The 25,329-nt window shown below is 38.8% G+C and overlaps 1 protein-coding gene across 1 annotated transcript; it reads right to left on the bottom strand.

The window, feature by feature from the left end:
- Positions 1-1,119: 1,119 nt before the first annotated feature.
- Positions 1,120-23,872, bottom strand: SETDB2 (SET domain bifurcated histone lysine methyltransferase 2). Its single transcript, XM_029283410.1, has 12 exons — positions 23,776-23,872; positions 22,511-22,576; positions 21,140-21,221; positions 18,760-19,308; positions 18,061-18,180; positions 15,291-15,460; positions 13,434-13,635; positions 8,421-8,511; positions 6,751-6,847; positions 5,293-5,609; positions 3,010-3,098; positions 1,120-1,270 (listed from the first exon to the last, which is right to left on the bottom strand). Exons 1-12 carry the CDS (start codon positions 23,870-23,872, stop codon positions 1,153-1,155), a joined length of 1,998 nt encoding a protein of 665 aa, XP_029139243.1. The 3' UTR covers positions 1,120-1,152.
- Positions 23,873-25,329: the final 1,457 nt, after the last annotated feature.

The following is a 25,329-nucleotide window of genomic DNA, read 5'->3' on the forward strand; positions in this document are numbered from 1 at the left end:
AGTTAGGATTGAAGAGAGGTTCAGATCTCACCCAGTCTCATCCGCCCTGCTTTATAGGTTTGACTTCGGCCGTCTGCAGCCCAGTGACAAGCCATATTTCTATGGCCGGTCTTTCGTCCACCGGTTTGGAGGGCTGCGCCGGATCTGGCGGAAGTGCTACTGCCCTCCCGTGATCAAGCAGAGATCTCTTCCTTGCTGGTTGCCCCTACAGAGCGACTTTCAACCCTTTCCAGAGTCCCCCAGCAATGCGAAATCGGACGTGGAACTCGCCTTCCTAACGTCCTCAGCAGCTGCATCGGCAAACCGGAAGTGGGAAGGAAGTTTCTCCTTAATTCCAGGTTGTTTCTCTCCTTGATTAGCTTCCAGCCATTGTTTCTTGCCCTGCCCTCTGGTGCTTTGGAGAATAATTTGATGCCCTCCTCTTTGTGGCAGCCCCTCAAATACTGAAATATTGCTATCATCTCTCCCCTATTTCTTCTTTTCTTTAGACGAGCCAAACCCAAGTGCTGCAGCTGTTCTTCATATGTTTTAGTCTCCAGGCCGTTGATCATCTTAGTTGCTCTTCTCTGAACTTTTTTTTTCCAAAGTGTCAACATCTTTTTTGTAGTATGGTGATCAAAATTGATTGCAGTATTCCAGGTGTAGTCTTACTAGAGTTTTATAAAGCGTGATTTTGATTCTATGCCTCTATTTATACAAGCCAGGATTGTTTTAGCATTTTTTGGCTGCTGCTGCACACTGCTGGCTTATAGCCAAATGATCGTGCACTAGGACTCCAAGGTCCCTCTCACAGTTACTATTTTTAAGCCAGGTCTCGCCCAATCTGTACTTTTATCCTTGATTTTTCCTGCCTAAATGTAAAACTTTGCCCTTCTCCACATTCAAACTCATTTTGTTGGATAGGGCCCATTGTTCCAGTTTGTCAAGATCTTTTGGGATTCTGAGTTTGTCTTCAGGAGTGTTGGGTTACTCCTGCCAGTTTAGTGTCATCTGCAAATTTGATGAGTTCACCTTCTATTCTATGGTCTCCAAGAAGCACATAGGAAGCACCTGTGCCTTGATTCAAAAAGGTTATGCGTATCAATCCTTTAAAAAAAAAAAACATTATTTATTTATACATCAGGTTAATCTAGATTAATACATACAAAAACTCTACAAGATTTTTTTCCGACACTTCAGACTCCCACATTGGCAGGTAGTCTCTGTCTCAGGCATACTTCCAGCTTTATAACCATAATCCCATGTAAGTTCAGTTCCAGCTTTTACAAACCTGCAAAGCAAATACGCCACACAATTAGAATAATAGCAATTAATCCATGAGGACCTATGCTTACTTTTACTTTTATGGGTCTTTTCTGAGAATAAGACTGCCAACAAGGAAGCAACAATGTCTGCTCTTCACATAACTTACAGCTATCTTGGTGATCAGAACTGGACATAGTATTCCCAAACATGATCTCACTAGTGCAGTATAAAGTGATACTATCATTTCCCACGATCCTGATACTATCTCTCTTGTTAATGCAGCTTAGGACTGCATTGTACTTTTTGGCAGCTGCAGCATCACCGCTCGCTCATATTCAAGTGATGATTCACTAGGACACCCATTCCACCTAAGTGCAGAATCTTACCTTCCTTACCTTGAACTGCATTTTGTTTGCTGTGACCCAATGTTCAAATCTGCCAAGATCCCTCTATCCTCCAAAGTGTTAGCAATAACCCCCCAGGCTGTCTTATTAACAGATTACTAAATTTTAATTTTAAATTACTAAATTTGAATATCTAGCACAGGGGTGTCAATTTCATTGGGGGCCGCATCAGCATTGCGGTTGCCCTCGGGGGGCCAGGTGGGTGTGGCCAGGGTGAGTGCAGCCTACTGGGTGGGCGTGGCCAGCTCTACATCGTTCGCGTCAAGGGTGCCTGTGGGGGCCTGGGCAGAAGTGGGACAGATCTGAGGGTCTCTGGCAGAAGGGGGTGGGACCGGGGCAAGCGCCAAGGCATGGTCCATTTTTTCATTCCTCACAAAGGGTGACACCTCCCCAGCATGCACATGGGGCGGGGCCGACGCAGCAGGGGCTGTTTCCTTGCTGTTTCCAGAGGGCCTTGTGGAGCTAAGACTGAATGCGTTTCAGCATAGATGGCCACCACAAAATTATACATTGGCTCCTGGCCGGCCTGGGCCAGGACCAAGGCAGCGGGGGCTGTTCCCTCATTGTTTCCAGGATGGCTTCGCGGGCCACATGAAACCACTTTGCGGGCCGCATCCGGCCCCCGGGCCTTGTGTTTGACATGTCTGATCTAGCACATAATGCTTAAGTAGCACTAATCAAGATTTCTGTTTTTAACGAAGATTAAAGAAACAAATGAAATCATGGTTTAATTCACTAAAGTATGCTCTGTCCCTGCAGGAAAACATTAGTAAGAATGGAAAGCCAGGAAAATTATCTCTCCTGCAACAACTAAAACATGTTATTGGTTTTTAATAATGGTTTGCAAACTCACTTTAAATCATGCTTTTCCTCTCTTTTATAATTAATATGATTAATATTTAATAATGTCTAAAAAAACTAAGAGCATTTACCCATGATAAAAACTGAAGTGTTTAATGTTACGGATAAACAGTCTATTAATCAATACATACTATATACAGCTGCACACTCAAATCCCAAAATAGCTTCTTTCATCAGTTCCTTGAAATATCAAGATTTGTTTATGGTGCAGACATAAAAATATATTACTCCAAACTCAAGCACTTATGCTATAAAAATCAGACAGTCCTAGAGCTGCATCTTATTTGCCTTTATATAAATGGGATAAAACTCTTGCTAGTTTTTTCTTTTTAATATGGCTCAGCAGTAACAGCGTTCCATTTTCTGCCTTCTGTATTGTTTAGTACAAGATAACCACAGAACAAATATTCAGTTTTATACATTTTTTTTCTTAGTAGAAATCTATTTTTGCTCACAGAATTATGCTTAGGATTTGTTAACAAAGAAAAATATGTCAAACCTCTTTGTGAAGAATGCCACCCAGGGGAAATTTCTGTTGTGAGTCTCTACAAATACACTTTGTACGAAGAGATTAGGAGAGCAGCTGTGCTATAAACAAAATAAATAACTGTTAAAATAGGAGCACCTGTTTTCTTTTAATATACTTTCTGTGCACATTTGGATCATTTTTTTTGACATAGAGTCAGGCACCAATGCCTGGGTAAAGTATTCTTTTCTGTAGTATTTAACATCATTAATGCAAAAGGACAAAGGAGGAAAACGGTTTTATAAAGGGACAAAATCTGTGTATTCAGTATTAATAGGTTATAAAACCATAGTGCTGTTTTTTATATATTTTATATGCTATTTATTAACATCTCTTGTTTAGTTGGTTAAACATTGTTAGCTCTATCACTCTTGCAAGACCCTCTCAACCTTTGTGTTTCAAGAAACTGTATGGTAACTCTCTTAAGGATTCTGATCATTAGCATCCTTATCAACTCCTCAGCCTTAGGATCAGGAATCAAAATATTAGAATTCCAATTAGAGACCTGGCTTCCTGCCATATCAAAAGCAGACAGACTTGCCTTTCACAGTAAATGGTTACACTTTTCTTAACATTTTACTCTCAATTCTTTATGCTTATCTTTTTCTCTTATCAGCTGTAGAATAATCTTCAGTAGTCTCTAGTCGATAAATGTCCATGTCCTATTTCTTTATAATTGGTAAATTATACAATTATACATTGTAATTTTGCTGCTGGCTCACTGGGTGTAAGAGATTAGTCACTCTCCCACTGTCCACACTTCTTGGGTGACCATTTTACCACTGAGTTCAACCAAACCAATAAAAGTAAAACTATGCTGACTCTGTATACCACTTAGAGCAGGGCTTTTCAACCTTTTCACCCATTGTATCATTTTTAGAATATGGCAACATCCAAGTACCACCAGCAAGGTGTCAAAAACCTGATGACCAAAAAAAAGAGGAAAAAAGTAATAAAGTACAGGTAGTCCTCGATTTACAACACTTTGCTTAGTGACTGTTCGAAGTTACAATGGCACTGAAAAAAGTGCCCCCAAGCCACAGCTGAGCAAGACACCTGCCTGCCCATCCGGTGGCGCTCTTCCTCCTGTCCGAGGTTTTCATTGTTGAGGATTGGCAAAGGGGTGGGGGGGTGTTTGGTTTTTATTCCCCCCGTCTACTGGGTGGTTGCAGCAGGTTTTGGTCACTTCACATGATCCTGGGACACTGTGACCGTCATAAATGTGAATCGGTTGCCAAGCATCTGAATGTAAATCACAAGACCCTGGAGATGCTGCAACATTCCAGCTGATCGGCGCTTCTTCTAGGCTCAGCAGAAAACGCCAGGATCAATGCTGAGCTCCAGCTGGAGCCTGGCGCTTCCACTGAGCCCTGACAGTCCTGAAGAAGCGCTCATCCTGGCGCTTCCGCTGAGCCCTGACAGCCCTGCAGCTCCAGCCATCTCTCGCTCAGGCTTGTGTGGTACTGCCACTGGTTCAGCTCATTCCCCTCCCCCGCTAACACTTTTCTAGGATGGTCGCGTACCACCTGCCAGGTGCCAATGTACCACAGGTGGTACCCGTACCACTGGTTAAAAAGCCCTGGCTTAGAGAGGGCTGTAAAGCACTGTAAAGCGGTATATAAGTCTAAGTGCTATTGCTATTCCTATTTCAACACATAGCAAGCAAAACTGTAACAAAACATTTTTCAAAATTAGCATAATATTAGCTGCATGTACAGTAAAGTGTGCTGTGTGCTGCATCTACAGTAAAGTGTGCTGTGAACTGTATTGGTTGCCAGTGTGCTTTCAGATGTAATTCAAAGAGCTGGTTGTCACCTTTAAAACCCTTCACGTCATGGGACTGGGTTACTTAAGGAAACATTTTCCCCCAGTTGTTTCTACCTGTCTGGCCAAGCAGGATGGAGATATTCTGGGTCCTGTCGGCTAAGGAATGTTGGCTGTCAGGGCCGAGGTGAGCCTTTTCTGTTGCAGCACCCACAGTACTGAACATTCGCCCCTTGGAGATCAGGATATCCCTATCCTTGCTGGCCCTTTCATAAAGCTCTGAAGTCCTGGGGCCCTGAGCCTATGAAGGGATACATCTCCCGGTTGTGTTAGTGATAGCTGCATTTTTCTTGGCTGCTGTATATTTTAATTTTTATGATTACAATTATATTTTTAAACTTTGATTTTAAATATTGCTTGCTGCCCAAAGCTATTGGCTGAGATAGGTGGCTATATAAACTGAATCTAAAGAAGTAAAGAAATAAAACTTACATTAAGAAACCTGCCTACATTGCCTTCCCTTGTGGCATCCAGCAAACAAGGATTTTCTTCATTCTTTGGACATGTCTCAATTTCTGCTGCCTCAGTCATACAAGCAAGTTCTTGTCTGTTTCTCTGAGTTTTTCCCTTTATTGTGCTGTCTGACTCAAGAATGTTCTTATGTTGTTTTTTCACTTCTCTGCCATCTTGCATAGGCAGTTTACTTTTCAACGCAGCATTGGAAAGGAGATTCTCTTTATGGCAGTCAGTATTAGCTTCAGAATTTAGAGTGTTTACCAATTTCTCAAATTCTCCTTGCAGGCTTGATTCTGTAAAGAAGCATTTCAAAATTAGCATATAAATTTAGGAGCATCTCACAGTCACACCTTCCATTATCTAGTGTAGATGCTCTGATTTAAGTTTGCTAGACCAATTTATTAAAATACTAGCTGTCCCCGGCCACGCGTTGCTGTGGCTCAGTCTGGTAAAAGTGTGTGTTGCTTTTACGTCCAACAGATGATGCTGTTTTTCAAAAAAACATGTTTTTACCTGTCACAGGTGTGACTCTATATAATATAGGTATATAAAATGCGCATATTCGAATGCAACGTTGTGTCAAAATTTCAAAGCAATCGGTGAAGAACCTTCAGAGATTTAAGATTTTGAACAAACGAACATTTACATTTTTATTTATATAGATTATTTTTGAATCCAAAGCTCTATCAGATTCAGAGCACGATCATGGCCATACCTATGTTTTTAGTATTTGGTTCAAAGGACAAAGCTGCTTTGGATCTGCTGTGAATACTGTGCTTTATCTGTTGGCAGCTGCTTACAGGAGATACACTTTTTCCAGGGATAATGACAGGTTAATGTCATTGCATTGTCTCTGCTTCCTGAGTTTACAAATCCAGGAAGAGGCACCACTCTTTTAAGGAGCTGCCAACAAATATAGGAAAGATGCCGATGGAGGATCTGAAGTACCTTTGCTTTCTCTGGATTCAAAACTGTACATCTCTGATAACGGCTTATGCTCAGGAAAAAACCTGCATCATATAATTCTCATGCCAGAATCACACAGAGTGTCCCACATATGCCTGCTACATATGTATAAGATCCCATAGCAAGAGGTTAGCTTGTGTACTAGGTAGCCATAAATTCTGAACTATCCCAAACAAGTAGATCATCACTGCTCAAAAGTCTTCAAATCAGAGTATCAGGGAGGTAATATTTGAGGCTATCTGCCTACAGAGGTAAGAAACCCATGGCAAAGTCTGGATGTGATATTAATAGAATATTATAGTCTTTTCTGTACTGGTAAGAATTTTTCATGCTTTTAGATTTTAGCATTATGTTTATGCAATTTTGACTTCATTGACTGTAGTGCTTTTAACTCCTTAATAGTGACTTTGAGATATGCAATTTTATTTGCAAATTTGTTAAAAATGAAAAAAAATGGTGCAACTTTACCTTCATCTCTTTGTTCGGTTGCTGGAGTTATTCTTCTTGTTCCTGACATATGACACAAAGAACTCTCGTCTTCATCAGAGCTGGCATCAGTAATTCTCTTTGAAGAAAGAAATCCAGTAAGAGTAGACAAACTAGGAATTGTAATCCTGGATTTCTTTTGTTGGTTTCTGAAGGTTTTGATCTTTTTTCTAGAAACTATCCAGTTTCTTGGGTCTCAGATACAACAAACACATTTTCTAGTTTTCATATAGCTCCACAGGACATATATTGGCCAAGGGTGAGCTAAGATAAATAAAAATTAACTCTCCATTCAAACCCAAATACTCTACTTAGGGAGGATCAGTCTGTGAAACAGAGTACTCTCGTGCATCCATCTTGGAAGAACAAATTTAAAAGTAGATTCAGGAAACAGTGCTATCCTAAAATAATCTCCTTTCTCAGACTCTCTTACTTCTCCTAGCTGCAAAAGTTCATGAAATGTTTCAAGCTCAGAACTGCTCAAATGCAAAATAGCCTTTTCAAATTTGAACTGGACAACTACAATTTTATTTGTCAGTTCAATGAAATGTTGGAGCACATTCATTAAGGTCAAAACAGTTTGATTTAATCTCAAGATAGTTATTTCAAGCTCAGAATAATCGACACATATCTAAACAGTACAGGTAGCCCTCGACTTACAACCATTTGTTCAGTGACCTATCGAAGTTACAACAGCACAGAAAAAAGTCACTTACAACTGGTCTTACATTTATGACCGTTGCAGCAGTATCCCCATGGTTGGGCACTTGGCAACCATGTGTGTGTTTATGAAGGTTGCAACATCCTGGGGTCACATGATTGCCATTTGTGAGCTTCCTGCCTGGCTTTCAACAAATAAAATCAATGGGGGAAGCTGGATTCACTTAACAACCCTGAGATTCACTTAAAAACCACAGTGATTTGCTTAACAACTGTGGCAGAAAAGGTCATAAATTCAGTCATGACTCATTTGATTAGCAACAGAAATTCTGGTCCCAATTGTGATCATAAATTGAGGATTATCTGCAATCTCGTCAAAAGATATATATATATATATCAAAATTTGGATTGCTAACAAAGAATTAAGGGAGAACTGGAATAGCCATTTCAAACTTTTTAGTTCTTTTCAACCAGACATACCCTTCTGAGATTCGAACCTGGGCTGTCTGCATGTATATATGTATGTATGTATGTATGTATGTATGTATGTATGTATGTATGTATATATGTATGTATGTATGTTTTCGTAGATTTTCACGGGTACAGGTATGCAGGTCTTGGCGTATTCGGGTCTTTTCCCATGTAAGATACTCTCAATCTTACACGGGAAAAGACCCGAATACGCCAAGACCTGCATATATATATAAGTATGGGACAGCGTAGGATAGTTCGTTAACCTCACTAACTTTAAGATACATAGATTTCAGCTCCCCAAATTCCCCAGCCGGCATGCTGAAATCCATATATCTTAAAGTTGTTGAGGTTGAAGAATACTACAATACTGTATTATTACTCTCTGAGCAAATTAAGATCTTCCCCTGTCACCTGGCTATCAAATGTAGAAACAGAAGAAATTTGAAACGGTTGAAGCATAGATTAAAAAAAAGTAAAAACCCAACAAGGCAGTCTAAAAATAAATGCAGAATATTTACTAGTTCTTGCTGGTGTCTTTGAAGAAGTGATGTTTTAGGTCTTGCAATAGTTTCTACATTCCAATTCTTGTATGAAGTGTAGTTCTGAATTCTGCTAACAGAAACATGGTTTTATAGAGCATACGTTAAAGTAGAATTCTTTAAACTATTTTTTAATTATTAACTGTAATAATTGTCCTAGTAATTGTCCAGTGTTTACAGCAAATTCCTTGTCATCTTGTGGAAATTTTGTGTTGTAAATGCCTACAAAGACTACAAATTTACCTAAACTTTTTGTTGTGTAAACAGACTTACATATCCACTTGAGAGTTTCATTCATTTGGGAGATTTAGCACATTCTACTGAAAAAAAGAGCTTCTATATTATTAATTATTATTAATTGAACTATGTTAAAAGTCCAGCATCTACATAATTTGAGAAGAGATTTACGGCATTAAAGAATCATTCATATACTAAGAAGTTTTTAGAATTGCTGTACTAAAGGACATCACCACATTCTGTAATATTATTATGATTTGCATTTTTGTATGATAAAATAGAATAGAATAGAGCTGGAAGGGAACTTGGAGGTCTTCTAATCCAGCCCCCTGCTCAAGCAGGAGGATCTATACCATTTCAGACTGGTGATTGTCCAATCTTTTTTTAAAAACTTCCAGCGATAGAGCGCCCACGATTTCTGGGGGTAAGCTGTTCCACTGGTTGATTGTCCTCACTGTCAGGAAGTTTCTCCTTAATTCCAGGTTGCTTCTCTTTTTGATGAGTTTCCAACCATTGTTTCTTGTCCTTTGCTCTGGTGAATGTGACCTCCCTCTTCCTTGTGGCAGCCCCTCTATATTGGAACACTGCTGTCATGTCTCTCCTATTTCTTCTTTTCTTTAGACTGGCCAAGCCCAAGTTCCGCAGCCGTTCTTCAAACATTTTGGTCTCCAGGCCTTTGATCATCTTAGTTGCTCTTCTCTGAATTTTTTTCAATCTCTCAACATCTTTTTTGTGATATGGTGACCAAAATTGGCTGCAGTATTCCAGGTGTGGTCTTAATAGGGCTTTATAAAGTGGTACTAGTACTTCGTGTGATCTTTTCTATGCCTCTGTTTATACAACCCAGGATTGTATTAGCTTTTTTGGTTGCTGCTGCACACTGCTGGCTCATAGTTAAGTGATCGTCCACCAGGACTCCAAGGTCCCTCTCACGGTTGCTGCCTCCAAGCCAGGTCTCTCCCAATCTGTATTTGTTCCTTTGGTTTTTCCTACCTAAGTATAAGACTTTGCTTTTCTCCACATTGAAACTCATTTTGTTGGACAGGGCCCATTGTTCGAGTTTGTCAAGATCCTTTTGGATCCTGAGTTTGTTTTCTGGGGTGTTGGCTACTCCTGACAGTTTGGTGTCATCTACAAATTTGATGAGTTCCCCTTCAATTCCCTCATCTAAGTCATTGATGAAGATATTGAAGAGTACTGGGCCTAAGACGGAACCTTGTGGTACCTCACTGCTTACTTCTCTCCATGTGGATGTAGTGCCATTGAGAACTACTCGTTGAGTACTGTTTGTCAGCCAGCTACAGATCCATCTAGTGATGATGTTTTCTATTCCATCTTTTTCTACTTTACCAAGGAGTAGGTTGTGGTCTACTTTATCAAATGCCTTACTGAAATCTAGGTATACTACATCCACTGCATTTCGCTGGTCTACTAGTTTAGTTACTTTATTGAAGAATGAGATCAGATTGGTCTGGCATGATCTGTTTTTAACAAACCCTGGCTGCTAGTTATGACTTTGTTTGCTTCTAGTTGTTCGCAGATCTGGTTTTTTGATTATCTTTTCTAGGATCTTCCCAGGTATTGATGTTAAACTGATTGGTCGTAGTTTCCTGGGTCCGTTTTTCCCCCCTTCTTGAAGATGGGGACCACATCAGCCCTTTTCCAATCCTCGGGTACTTCCCCGGTGCTCCAGGATTTGTGGAAGATATGGTGCAATGGTTCTGAGATAACTCCTGCCAGCTCTTTCAGAACTCTGGGATGTAATCTGTCAGGTCCTGGTGATTTGTATTCGTCAAGATTGGATAGGTGTTCTCTTACAATTTTCTTGCTTATTTTGATTTTTGTTTCTAGTATGTCTTCTAGTGGTTTTTTGGGTGTTGGGCTACAGTTTCTTTTTGTGTGAAGACTGATGCAAAGTATGAGTTAAGCAGCTCAGCTTTCTCCCTGTTGCCTGTAATTTCCTTGCCATCTTCTCTCTTTCCTTGACTTTTTTCTTGTTGTTAATGTGTTGGAAGAAACTTTTTTTATTGTCCTTGATTTCTGTTGTAAGTCTTTGTTCATTTTGAGCCTTTGCTTTCCTGACTTCTTCTTTGCATGTTCTGGCTGTCTGCTGATAACCGGCCTTGGTTATGTGCCCCTCTTTCCATTTTTTGTATTTGTCCGTTTTGTCTTTTAGTTTGTTAGTGAGATCTTTGTGCAGCCATGTTGGTTTCTTCCTGGATTTGTTTTTCTTTCTCAATAGTATTGTGCTGATCTGGGTTTTTGTGATTGTGTTTTTCAGAGTTTCCCATGCTTCTTGGGTTGTTTTCCCCTTTAGGATTTTCATCCATGGGATATTTCCTAGATCCTCTCTGAGCTTGTCAAAGTCGGCTCTTTTGAAGTTTAGGACATTGGTTGGAGTGTTTTCTATTGCTAGTGTTTGCATTATATTAAATTCCAGTATGACATGGTCACTTTCGCCCAAGGTTCCGGCAATTTCGATTCCCTCTATCGCTTCTTCTCTATTTGTAAGGATTAAGCCCAGTATAGCTTTGCATCTAGTTCCCTCCTCCACCTTTTGGGTGATAAAGTTGTCGGCTAGGTTGGTTAGGAATGTTTGATCTCCCGCTCACTGCAGAGTTTGTCTCCTAGTTGATATCTGAATAGTTGAAATCTCCCATTACTACTGTGGTATGCTTCCCACATACATTTGTTAGCTGGTTGGCAAAGAGTTCATCTATTTCTTATGGTTGGTTGGATGGCCTGTAATATACACCTATGGTAATGTCACTTCCTTTCTCTTTTATACTGACCTATATACATTCTGGAGAGATTGTCTTGGGTCATGTGCATTTCTGCAGATATGTAGTGTTCTCTTACATATAGTGCAACTCTCCCTCCTCTTTTTGTAGACCTGTTTCTTTTGAACAATTTGTATCCATCCATCTGTCCATTCCATTCATGGGTTTTGTCCCATCAGGTTTCTGTTATGCCAACTATGTCATATCCTCCCTCGTGTACTATTGCTTCTAGTTTGCCCTATTTGTTCCCCAAGCTTTGAGCATTTGTGTATAAGCATTTAAGGCTTTTATGCCTGTCCGTGGGTATGTTTCCTGTATCTCCTGATTGTTGTTTGAGTTTTTCTTTTTTCTCATCTCTGCCTACCTCGTTGTTTGGTTTGTTTTCTTGGGATTTGTGATTGGTTTTGGATTCTAGAGATTCTAGAGATTGGTCACCCACCCCCCTCAGTTTTAGTTTAAAGCCCTCCTGATGAGTTGGGCCAATCTTTTTCCAAGTACATTTTTGCCTGTTTCCGTGAGGTGTAGCCCATCCCTTGCCGTCCTTCATGTTGAAAATGCAGTCCGTGATCCAGGAAACCAAAGTTTTCTTGGTGACACCAACCCTTTAGCCAGTGGTTTATTTCTAAAATTCTTTTTCCCTCAGTGGTTGTTGGCCTTTTGTTAGGAGCACTGATGAGAACACTACTTGTGCGCCTAGCTTATCTTTGTTGCCTCGTTGTTTGTAGTCTTTCACTATGGCACTCAGATTGTTTGTAGTGTCGTTCATTCCAATGTGGACAAGGAGGAGGGGGTAGTAATCTGTGGGCCTAATTATTTTGGTTAGGTTCTCAGCCACATCTTTGATTTTTGCTCCAGGGAGACAGCATACCTCCCTGGATTGTATGTTTGGATGGATGATTCTGTTCATTTGAGGATAGAATCTCCTATTACCAACACTCTCCTTTCTTTTTTGGGGGGGGTGCAATCTGAGGTGCTTTTCTGTTTGTTTCAGGTGTGTTTGTTGATGTGGCTTCTTTAGGGATATTTGAGGTGACTTTTTTAGGATTATTTGAAGTTGTTTCTTTGCTAGGTGTCTGCATTTCTTCTTTGAGGGGGAGGTTGTGGGTCTGCATGTTTCCTTCTAAGGGGAGAAATCGATTGCTCAGTTGCTCCTGGCTGGGTAGGATTGGGCCGAAGGGGTTTGTTTGTTGCATGTTGTTTCTTTCTTTGAGTGTTGTAAGACTCTTTTTCACAACTAGGTCTGCTGTACTTTAGAATGATCCAACATTTATTGTTTTCAGCAAATATTTGCTGCTACCACTTTCTTTTTAGCCTCAACTATGGTTATAAAATAAAGGGAAAAATGCTTTCCCCTTTAGTCACCTAGAGGCCCCTCCCCCACCATTCCAACATATGGATATTTAAAAGATATGTTTAATGCTCTTAGGAATACACAACAATGAAGAAAATATAGAGGATTGTTAAATGTAGAGGTGAGGGTTAAGCATCAGGAGAGGCAAGATGAACAAAGGAATAATTTGGGTAGGCTCAGCCACAGTGGAGATTAAGCCTAAAAATTTGTCTTGAAAGAAATCGGTCATTTGCCTCAAGCACATGTAAAATAATTTCAACTTTCTAACACTATTCTTATTTATTATTCTGAACACATAATTCTCAGTTGGATTGTATCTTCTCTGGGTCTGATAGGTGGGCTTAATTTCTTTCTCTTTCTTTACTACCACCAAAAATCAGACTCTCTAACAAACTCCTCCCTCATTACTTAATGTTAAGGGGAGAGGAGCCATGCTTACTCAGAGCAATTGTGTATGTATTCTGATCTAACATGGATTTTTAAATGCTTGTATTGTTAGAGGTACACATTACATGTTTATGCTATTAATGAGTCAGTACTAGATGGACCATAAAAGTGGCTCTATCCAGATTCAAACAGTGAAGCAATGATAACTATTTAAAGATGTAATTGTTGTTAACTTACTGATTTGGTTGACCTTCAGCATTCAGATGTAAAGATTGTTGTCTTCCAGTGTCCTGAATAAGTTCATTTTCTGAATCAGAACAGACTGTACCCAGTTTTCTCTTTCTTGAAAATAAACTCTGGTTGGTATTCTTGGTAACTTCTTCTTCAACTTCACCATTATTTTTACCCTGGTAATGTTCATCTCTGGACATCAATCTCCCTGGAATAAAACACCCTATTTATGAAATTTGTACACCAAGTATAGCAGTAAAAACAGAGAAGTATTTAAGGAGGGCAAAAAAGATATGTCAGATATGCCTAAAGCGGACTTCCCCTTGCCCTACTGGTTGTATATATTTTATATGTTACAGAGTCTAAATCTAAATACAGGACAGGAATACAACATTTAATATTAATTTCAGATTACAACATTATTTTTTATCACTCCATTGAACTGTAATTGCCAACAGTAAAAACTGACAGAAATAAAGTCTATGTGGGATAATGAGAAACAAGAAACCCATTAGCATACTGTGGCCACAAGAAAAATGAAACCTCCTCCCACAAAAACAAAACAGGCTGAACAAGGACAGTTTACAGTGAGGACATACTTGAATATTTTTCTTCCTCACATAGCAGTCTTAAGTGGTTGAGTGCTTAGCCACTTGCTTAAGTGAATTTTGGATGATCTGGAAGTGAAACCAGATCATCCAAAAATAAAGAAGTGGTTTCTGCTCTGGAGATACAGTTCTACATTCAAGATAAACTATGTGCAAATATGACTGCAAACTAAAATTTCAAAAAAAACTATGCACAACTTCAGAAGCACTTCTGAGTTTCCTGGATGCTATTATGTCAGATGTGGGAAAGGGAAAACTGTCAGGGACTAAAATAGCCCTACAGGATGATGTCAGAAGAGCCCTCCCTTTTAGCAGATGAGAATATACTGAAATATTGTACCACTTACAAAGATTGTTCCAAACCAACTGGAGCATTTCATAAATCTCAAAGCTCTAAAATGCAATTTGCTGATTAAACAGCTCCAAATTTTTCAGTGTGGTATTCACTATGTCATGCACATTTCTTTGGGGGTGGGGAGAAGGGGCTCACATATATTTAAAAATTTTAATATAATATACAATTAAAGCAATTATAATATCACTGATAGCTATGAAAGAGGACATAACAATGACCCTGAAATAAAGCTGTTTAAGAGGCTGGGTCAAGCCAGTTGATGGTTAAGGCACCAGGCTAGAAACCTGGAGACTGTGAGTTCTAGTCCTGCCTTTGGTGTGAAAACCGGGTGAGTGACTTTGTTAGTTACTTTCTCTCTCAGCCCAACTCACCTCTCAGAGTTGTTGTTGTGGGGAAAAAAGGAGAAGGAAGGAATACAATGTATATTCACAGCCTTGAGTTACTTATAAAGTAATAAAGGCGGTATAAAAATAATAAAATAAATAAAATGCAATATTAGTTCTGCAGACAGCTTCACAGAGAGAATATTGCCTAGTCAGTCAGGACAAGATGCTAGAAAAGATTCTTTTTAAGTAAAATAAAATCACAACTAGAATACTGATTTCCTTAAACACTTTTTTTATAAGTAAAGCATCTATTTGAGATATCTAATTAACTACATAGCCTGAAAACAGAAGAAATAGTGAAATTGTTCCTACAGAAACAAATTAACATCAACCAATATTTATGCAATTATTAATTCAACATTGGAATATAATGTTTACTCAGTACTGAAATGTTCAGCGATGACTCAATCTTCTATTGTGTTTATGTATGTGTGTGTGGATAATATGTGCATGAGGGTAGACACGTATAAAATAAAATCAGTTTCCATCTGTGCTTAAAATACTTTTGCTCTACCTGCATATGTACAAACAAATGTTCCCTTGTCAATGTCATCAAGGCAGCGAACTCCCCAGCCTTTCTTTCCAGTGCTGAAAACTTGTAAGCGAACTTGAAGGCCGTGCTGTACCAATCTGTTCTGGCACCTGTTCTTGTCACAGCTGCAGAGCAAGCTGCATTCATAAATTCTGATACACAAAGATAAAGGAAGATTATGAGGAAAAGCATAAAAGTGCGTGTGATCACAGACAGACAGACACACACACAAACACAAATTAAATCCTTTGGGTCTTACAATATGGATGCTGCTTGCTTAGACAGAGAAAGATGAAAAAAAATAGGCAATGAGCATATGAACACAAGGCAAGACAATTCAGTTACTACACTGTTGCAAAACAGCAGGTTTCTAAAGAAAATAACAAATGTATGAACAGTACAAGATTTGGCCCAATTGACTGGGCAAATGGAAATCAACAAATGGTCTAGCAACACATGAGAATTCTTAAAATATACAATGATGGATAATGTTTTTAAAATGTACACTTTATATATTAACAACTGGCATTCCTAGATGAACGCATTTATTTATTGTGTCTTTAGATTGAACAACTATTGGAATTCCTTAGCGGAGAAAGTATTTATTGATACTCCTATTGGACAATCACTTGACTATGCACTAGCAGTGTGTAGCAGCCGCCAAAAAAACTAATACAATCCTGGGTTGTATAAACAAAGACATAGAATCAAGATCACACGAAGTATGCTTTATAAAACCCTAGTAAGACCACACCTGGGATACTGCAGCCAGTTTTGGTCACCATATCCCAAAAAAGATGTTGAGAGTTTGGAAAAAATTCAGAGAAGAGCAACTAAGGCCTGGAGACTAAAACATACGAAGAACAGCTGCAGGACTTGGATTTGATTAGTCTAAAGTAAAGAAGAAATAGGGGAGAAATGATAGCAGTATTCCAGTATTTGAGGGGCTGCCACAAAGAAGAGGGGATCACATTATTCACCAAAGCACCAGAGGGAAGGACAAGAAACAATGGTTGGAAACTGATCAAAGAGAGAAGCAACCTGGAATTAAGGAGAAACTTCCTGACATTGAGGACAATTAACCAGTGGAATAGTTTACCCCCAGAAATCGCGGGTACTCCATCACTGGAGATTTTTAAAAAGAGGCTAGACAGTCACTTGTCTGACATGGTATAGTTTCTCCTGCTTGAGCAGTGGGCTGGACTAGAAGACTTCCAAGGTCCCCTCCAGCTCTATTCTATTCTACTTAGGTTCAATACAGAGACACAATACAGTACAGGTAGTTCTTGACTTATAACCACAATTGGGAATTTCTGTTGTAGGGTGTCCATCACTGGAGGTTCTCAAGAAAAGACTGGACAACCATTTGTTCAGGATGCAATGAAGACTCCTGCTTTTGGGAGGGGTTGTATTAGAAGACCTCCAGGGTCCCTTCAAGTCCTATGATTCTGTAAATCAATGCAGTCATAAGCAAGTCATCACATGACTAGATCTGATTTTACAACTATTTTTACCACAGATATTAAGGGAATCATTGCGGACATTTGGTAAATCTCACTTCCCCAATTTACTTTGCTTGTTGGAAGCTGGTTGGAAAAGTTGAAAATTGCGATCACATGACTACATTTACTACTTGTAAATGCAAGCTAGGTGCCAAGCACCTGATTACAATCACATGACTATGGGGATGGTGCAACAGGTGTAACTTTGAGGTCATAAGGCACTTTTTCCAAGACTAATCAAAACTTCAAACCATCATTAAATGAACACTCATAAGTCAAGGATATCAGCCACACTCAAAACAAACACTGATCTTTACAACCTTTTATTTTAAAATGCTCCTCATGTAAGTAATGAAAGACAGGTTTACATATAACGCAAATAGGTAAATAGGTCAATTCAAGACAATTACAATGCTCTAAAAACTGCCTATAACTTTCAGGTCTAAGCCTGGGTTGCAAACACATTAACCATTTGAGAGTACCACAATATCCAGCTCAAACTAGATTCTTCAACATAATTTGCATTTCCTCCCCACCCCCCTTAGTTCTTTGGTGAAATGAGAAACAAATTTTCTAATAATTATATTATAAACTGTTATTTAAAAGGGAGAGCCAGTCTGGTATAATGATTAAGCACCAAGCTAGAAACCAGGAGACCATGAATTCTAGTCCCGCCTTAGATATGAAGCTAGCCAGGTGACGTTGGCCAGTCCCACTCTCTCAGCCCTAGCAGGAAACAGGCAAACCATAAACCACTTCTGAAAAACCTTTCCAAGAAAACTGCAGTTGCCTGGAATCAACCCTGACTCAAAGACACCAGAATAGTAGTAGTAGTACCGGTAGTTAATAGTAATAATATCTGAAGCTGTATGGAAAAACACCATCTGAAATTTGCTATTCAATACTGTCTGTATATACAGCCAACTGGAGCATCACTTGAACATCATCAGCACTAGCAAAATCACTATCAGTCAATTGTAAATTGCAGTTCCAATTTATTTGGAACAGCTTATACCTTTATGCCTTTAACATCATTAAACAGCAACAGATGCCTATCCTGGGTCCTTGGGAAGGCCTCATGGGTGGATAAGAATGCCAAACCCTAACCCTAACCCTAAATATCTGGCTGATTGTGCGGCCAGCCATAATAATATAAAAGAGCAATGCAACAGAATTTATATGAGTGAAACATGTGAGTAAATTAGATACAACATAACAAGCAGCACAAACTTAACTATAGTATTCCTTACCCGCTGGAAATAGGGTCCTCCAGCCTTTTATAAGTATAACCGTGAGATGGTCCATTTCTTGGAGACATAGAAGCTTTCAAGGCGGCCTTTTTAGTTAGAAGCAGGCACGTACATTTTGTCCTAGAAAGCACACAGTAGATCTAGTGGAAATAAGGATATGAAATAAAGCAACATGGCCCATTTATTCCCCGGTTTCTGGTGTGATAACATTTTCAGAGAAAGCAAATATATTACTTAAGTGCTTTCCTGGGTGTATTTCATTTGGAATTTTGATGGACTTCTCCAATGATGGCCATATTTCCACATTTATGTAATTTCACAGAATCATCTTAATGCTCTACCATTTCACATGCAAGTGAAGAGCAATAACACAGAAAAGTTTACATATTCCAGGGAAGATATTTCCTTAAGTTTAAAAATTAAGGCTTTCAACAAATAATTCCTTTACAATGCAAGTTGACCTTTCCCCTTTAAATAGGGCCTTTCAAGATTCTGCAATATAAATATTCAAAAATAATCAAGTGTCTATGTTTGATCTCAAATCTTGTAGAAGCCACGGATACTTTTAACAAGCCATTATTTAAAGAAGCATACTTTTGGCATATCTCATTCTGACAGGCATCACCCCACTGTTTCATCACTACACACATACTTAAACAATTTATTCAAAAAGCTGTTTAAAAATGGACAATTATTCACCTGTCAATGCAACCATCGGTACAGCTGCAGGAGTCAAGAAAACTGCTGGAGAAGTTGTTCAAGAAGTATCCATGGGGCCAAGAGGTCTTCCGGTATTTAAAGCAAGGCAGCCAATCATGGTTGATATCATTACAGAATGATACTGGTACAGTCTCTGCCCCTTGGCTGATATCTGGATCAATGACAAATGCCTGGGGACTCAGACTGCTTCTGAATAACTGCACATAGGTATTGAAAGAAAAGTGATCTAAAAATAAAAAGCTGCATTCTGTTTGAAATAAGTAATTCTGCACGTCTTTGAAATTTCTCAGGCTTTTTCCACAAGGAGATTTGTATATCACATCGTGTGATTTTGAGCCAGAGTCTGCTTTGGCATGCCATCTCTGAAAGTGACACAGCATTGGCAACTTCAAAGGGTTTTCCCCTTTGTAGGAATCCCATGGCCGTTTGGAAAGACATTTCTTAGAACAGACATGATCCTGGTAGAACATGGAAGATGTCTCGGCGGATTCTCCAATTCTTAAATCCATTCCCTCATTAATTTCCAGTCTGCCGTTTATATTCGTACATGTAAAAATTTAAAAAAAAGTGTCAAGCAATCAGTGAGATATTAGGATTTGTTCACACATAATATTGTTCAGTGAACCTGATAATTCAATCTCTCCATGTCTGATGCATGCTTTTTTTACATCCTACCTTCATAGCAAATGGGAATGTGTGTGAATACTGCCTAGGCTGGTATATAATCTCAATGTAAAGGGATTCTGTTGGGAATCAACATAAAAAAAGAGTGGCAGGTAGCTATTGTATTAATTGAACCCCTTAGATATTCTATGCTGGATGCGGCTTAGGTAGGCTAAAATCCGGACAGAGGTGCTGGATATTTATTATTCAGGCAGCTTTCACGGTTATTTGCATTAAGCAAGCAGCACAATGATCTTGATCCAATAATATTTATAAATTGAACTTCTACAATTTTGTTTATCTATGTAGTAATGCCCCCGCTTTTCATATTGTTAAGTTCCACTAAGTTCTCTCTAAAACACAAAATACTTAAAAAAAATCCACCTGAATTCTATCAATGAACTACATTTTCTAAGAAGGATACAAATATGTTTATAAGGATTCTCTTGTTACATTATCACTTATAGTAAGTTTTTCGGACATAAAAATTGCAGTATTGTTATTGATAGTATTGGCAAATTAATGAGCAAAAGCTAACCTGGGCTGAACAATTACCTGCCTCTGTGGGAATAGCCTGTTTATCCACAAATCTGAAAATTATGCTTACATAGGGTGTTTGCTGATGTAGGAACAGATTTTGCCTAAAAGCAACTGAATAAAACTTATTCAAATAATGAGAGAGATTACTATTGTGAAAATATAATCTTATTTTGGAAGTTAAGCCTGAGCTTAACTACTCCAATTCTGGACTGCAGGAAATGCTGTGTCCAGATGCTCAACAGGAGACCAGGAACTCTGCCCACCTCCCCATTCTTCTTCCTTTTGGCCTCTTTTCCTGGGTTGAGGAAGGAAGATGTGTCTCACCTAGTCTCCTGTGCACCATCAGTGACACACATAGCCACAGAGATCTCTAAGGTGCTTTTTAAAAAGGCAACTTTGAGACAACTGTGACCAGGATGACTGAGAATCTCCACAGACAAGGCCCCAGAGAACTATGCTGACTGGGCAACACAGACTTGCTTATAAAGACTCAAGGCAAATTCCTCCTCCAGTGATTATAAAATGTTCAGCAATGTTTAGTTTATGCAGAAGTAGACCAGTCAAATCATTATGTATTTGCCATTCAAGGGCATTTCAATTTCTAGAAAAAGGCAGAGCAGGGAGAAAAAAGTTTAGGAAAGCAGTCAGCAGTCGGGAAGATGAATTGGAGAAGTGTAGGTGAGGAGGGCAAAAACTGAAAACAATCTAAAGAGAGAAGATAAAATAAGATACAAAGAACCTATGTCAGTGGTAGCTAACCTATGGCACGCGTGCCAGAGGCAGCACTCAGAGCCCTCTCTGTGGGCACGCGTGTCATGCCCCGGAGATGGCAAGGGACTGGCCCCCGCCATCCTGGCCCCACCCACCCAGTCTGCCATGACCACCGCGGCCACACCCACCCGGTACCCGGTGATAAATAAGTGGGTTTGGGTTGCAGTTTGGGCACTGGGTCTCTAAAAGGTTCGCCATCACTGACCTATGTAAATAGACAAAAAGACAGAGAAATAATGGGAAAGGATGAAATTCATATTCAGAACAGTCATTTTGACTAAAGAACTCTAATCTGTTTAGTGCACCTTATTTTCCAAATGAAGTTTTAACTTCTGATTTAAAAGCAGCAAAAAAACAATTTATGGGTTAACAGAGTTTTACTTACAAAGAAAAGTCATCTCCAGCATCTTCTGTAATTTTCTCTGGAGCAGACAGAGGTAAATCTGGATTGCATATATGCTTATCTTCTTCAACAATAGGAAAAAGAACATAAAAACTTTAAGTATACATTTAAAATTACAATTAAGATTTATCACAATTAAGCATTTGAGAAAAATGTAACATTAAAATTAATGTTAATGAAAATATAGAATCATTAATCAGGCAAAAAGTATTTTAAATGTTAATTTATTATTGCAATATGATTTCTGCCCATCCATATTTTGTAGGTGTCAGACACCCCCCCACACACACATTGTGTTCAATGTATTACTGACAGCATGAATGTTTAAAATGAACTATGCATGAACTACCCTCATACTTCCATGCCACAAAATACAGGAGGAATTCACTTTTTCTTCTTCATCGCAGAGTTCATGAAATATATAGCCCACTTCCAGTGCACATAAATTAATCTGTCACTATCATGATTACAAAAAGCTGGAGGGTGCATGCAGAATGAAAACTTGGGGATCAAAGAGCAAACCTTGATGTCTCCAACTCCATAAAAACATTTGCACAAAATGGAGTCTGGTGGTTTTACCTATCTGAAGGGCAGATTTTGCGCTGAATTTCTTTCAGTACTTTTAGACATCAAGCTTAAGACAAAATAGATGCAAGACATTCCTCTTATATTTGATGCACCAGTAGGAGCACTCTTTGTCCTGTTTAAGTGATGAACAATGGATAAAGACAGCTTTTAATAAAACAACAATAAGTGTTAAAAGAGGTAAACCAGCAAGAATTTGACTCCATAATATTCTGCTAACAGAGGTCTGTCAATTAGTAAATCCAGACACGTATCATTGGAAAAGCAACTGCTTCACATGTAAAAGCCATCTCCACTAAAAAAAAGTATGCTAGGTAAATTCTTCTATCCAAAATCTGGAAGGGCTTGGTAACAATGAACTAGACAACATATCATTCTGACCCAATTCCGAGAAATTAAATTATATGCCTTGCTAATGGAAATTGGTGAATACTAATTTGACCAGCTTCAGCTTTCCCAAAATGTTTACTGAAAAGCTTTTTATCTGTCACAATGAAATTTGAATTTGGGTCCCTCTTAAGATAGGACTATACCAGGTTTACGTTCTGTGAAAAATTAAAACCACAAGTATTGAATCTGCTGGAACGGAAAATCCAATATGGAGAGTAGACAATAGGAATCAGGCTTGATTTCCTTAATTCCCTTATAGAAAACTCAGCCATAAGCCAATATGTAAGGCCTTTTCTTCTGGCTAGGTAAGAGGCTAATGCCTATAGAAAGGAATAAATATCATCATCTATTATAGTGGAGCAATAGGATTTTTCATACCATGAGCCAGAGGTAAGAGGTCAGTCATACCCAACTGATTCACAAGTGCCAAAGCTTGATTGCATTCTGTTTAAAATGACAAAAACAGAAAACTGCACTGAAATATAGCATTTTAAAATGATGTAGTAGATGTTAATAAACAAGAAAGTGGTCTTTTTGATTGATATCTCTTAGCTGAAGTTCTCCATACATTTTGAGACTTAAGTATGATTCCCAACCACTTAATATCAAACACAGGTACATGTTTTGGAACAAACAGGTTCCATAGGTGCAGAGACATTTTTTTCACCTATTTATGTATTATTTTCACAGAATCAGAACTGCAAGGAGCCACCAAGGCCAACAATTTGCTCATTGCAGAATCTAAATTAAAGCATTCCTTTTAAAGACTTTGGCATAAGGCCAAAAACATAATCAGGAGATTATGCCTTAGGCATGAAGCCAGCTGGGTAAGTTTGGGCCAGTCACTATCTCTCCACCCTATGAAGGTGGAATAGCAAGCCACTTCCAAAAAACTTTGCCAAGAAAACTGCAGTGACTTGCTAGGAGTCAACCCAGACATTAAGGTACACAAATAAATAAATACAAATAAAGATTAACTAGAATCTGATTAAATATCATGAATAAAGGGAGGCATGCTAAACTTTCATCTAACTGGTTCCACCCTTAAGCTGATATCTCTCCTCAAAGAGCTGAAAATCAGAGAAGCTATACAAAAGCTGTATTTTTTTTAAAGAAAACCTTCTGCACAATGGGGAAAACTACTGTCTTTATCCTTTATTTAAATATATTCACAATATACTTGCAAAGGAGATCATGGTGGGTTAATTCTAGTAAGTTAAAAGTAAAAACCTATAGTGACATTCATGGGTTGCAAAAGCCTTGTGTAAATGATGCATCTTATGCAGTGTACTCTAATCTTTTTGCCAGAAGCTCACTGGACAGGGAGAAAAGGAAGAGAAAGAGGCAAGACAGACAGTAGAAAGAATGGCTCCATGGCTTCAGTCCACCCCCATCACTGGCATGCAACCTCTTACCAATTATCTCATAGGAAATCAATGTGATCAACAGCAGAAAAAATAGGTTTGCTTACTAAATTCAGCTGTAAACACTGCATGGCTGTATCATAGACAAAATATTGCAAGTTTAACTTGTCTGCATAGCACACGTTACTTAATATCACTAACTATACCTGCAAAACTGACTATGAGTTTTGTTTCATTAATTTCTCAATTCAGGTGTGATAGTTTACAAAGATGTCTAACCTTCACTTGTTGCAGTTCCATCTTTGATCTTCTGCTGCAAAGACAACAATGCCTTGTGCATACACTCAAATATATTGTCTATTTTATTTTTTTCCATGTGCTTCCAGAGCCTTTTTGCGTCAACTATGAACAAAAAAAAGTTTTCATTTACATTTTTGGTGATAACTGACATCTTAATCCCACCTCATTCCCCAGTATGGATTAGCATAAACACCTATGAATGCGTACTACATAAATATAGCATAGACTTAAAGAGTGTACGATATACAATATGCATATTGCAGACAAAATAAATGATTTCTCCTTCACAGAATACTACTGATAGGATTAAGTGAATGGTCTTCAAAATGTAATATTGTAAGAGGAATTAATTGTAAGAGGAAATAGCTAGCTTAAAGACAAAACTGAATTGAAAAACAGAAAAAGCAAAACTAAAACTGAATACCAGGAAAGAATCTATTGTTCTAAGAAGCCATAAAATATCCCAGAACTCAAAAACAAATAGAACATGCTCAAAATCCTATTGAATATTATTAGACACACTTTGCATATATTATCTCTTAATTTAAATGCACATGGGATGTATGATTTAGTATGTAACAGGAAATATGTAGAAGGTGGTTGGAAAGAGTGTAACCTCATGGTACCTCAGCCAATGGGGAAGGAGGAGGGAAGTGGTGGCTGGTGCAGGAAATATATAAAGATGTTGATTTGAGATGATAAACTTTGGAGAGAACCAAGCTTTGATAAGCTTCTCTCCCCATTTGTTGCAATAAACAAAACAAGGCCTTCACTGCTACAGTTTATAGCTACCCAACAGTGAAGAACGGTGGAAAATTCAAAACAATACAAGATACTTTTTCAAAGCATATGTAAAATTATGGAATTTACCTGGGGAAGGGGAGAGAAATGATTGTAGCGTGATTTTAACAGGAGATATTCAACGTGCATTAAATATAGCATAAAAATCATGCTTTAAAAATAGAAGGCTATAAACCATTTCCATATCTTGTGACCAAAATGCATACATGCCTTGTTGCTAATCAATGGTCAAAATATATTGAGTTAACATGTGTATATCATATTAAAGAAAACATAAATATATAAATTTTAAAATATATAAATTCAGCTGCAAAGTCAGCGTCTCAAGCGTGATGCTTTCACGTTACAGCAACCCTCCCTCGATCCCGGCTCCCGCCTCTCGCTACCTTTCATCGCTTCGGCTTTTCCTTGAACGGCCCAGGCCTCGCCCGCAAACGCCGCCCCGGCCGACTGTGCTGAGCTGCGCAAAACAGCAAAGCCCGCAGCTCCACGTCACCAGAGGCCAAAGGACAAAAAGCCCGGGAGCGGGGTGGAGAGCGTTCCCCTGCACCCGCGGGAGAGCGTGTGCGCAGGACCGGCGGCTCCAAGGCAAGATTTAAGCAACAAAGGCAACAAAAGCTTGGCGAGGTGGTTTCGCGGCTCCTGTTTGACACCACCCCCTTTGTCGGAAATGACGAGGGCGTATCGGAAATCATCGGGAAGAAGAAGAAGACCTCCGCGATAGGTCATGTT

This window comes from Protobothrops mucrosquamatus, unplaced genomic scaffold (genome assembly GCF_001527695.2).
Source record: "Protobothrops mucrosquamatus isolate PMUCROS unplaced genomic scaffold, P.Mucros_1.0 scaffold78, whole genome shotgun sequence".
Classification (NCBI taxonomy): Eukaryota; Metazoa; Chordata; class Lepidosauria; order Squamata; family Viperidae; genus Protobothrops; species Protobothrops mucrosquamatus.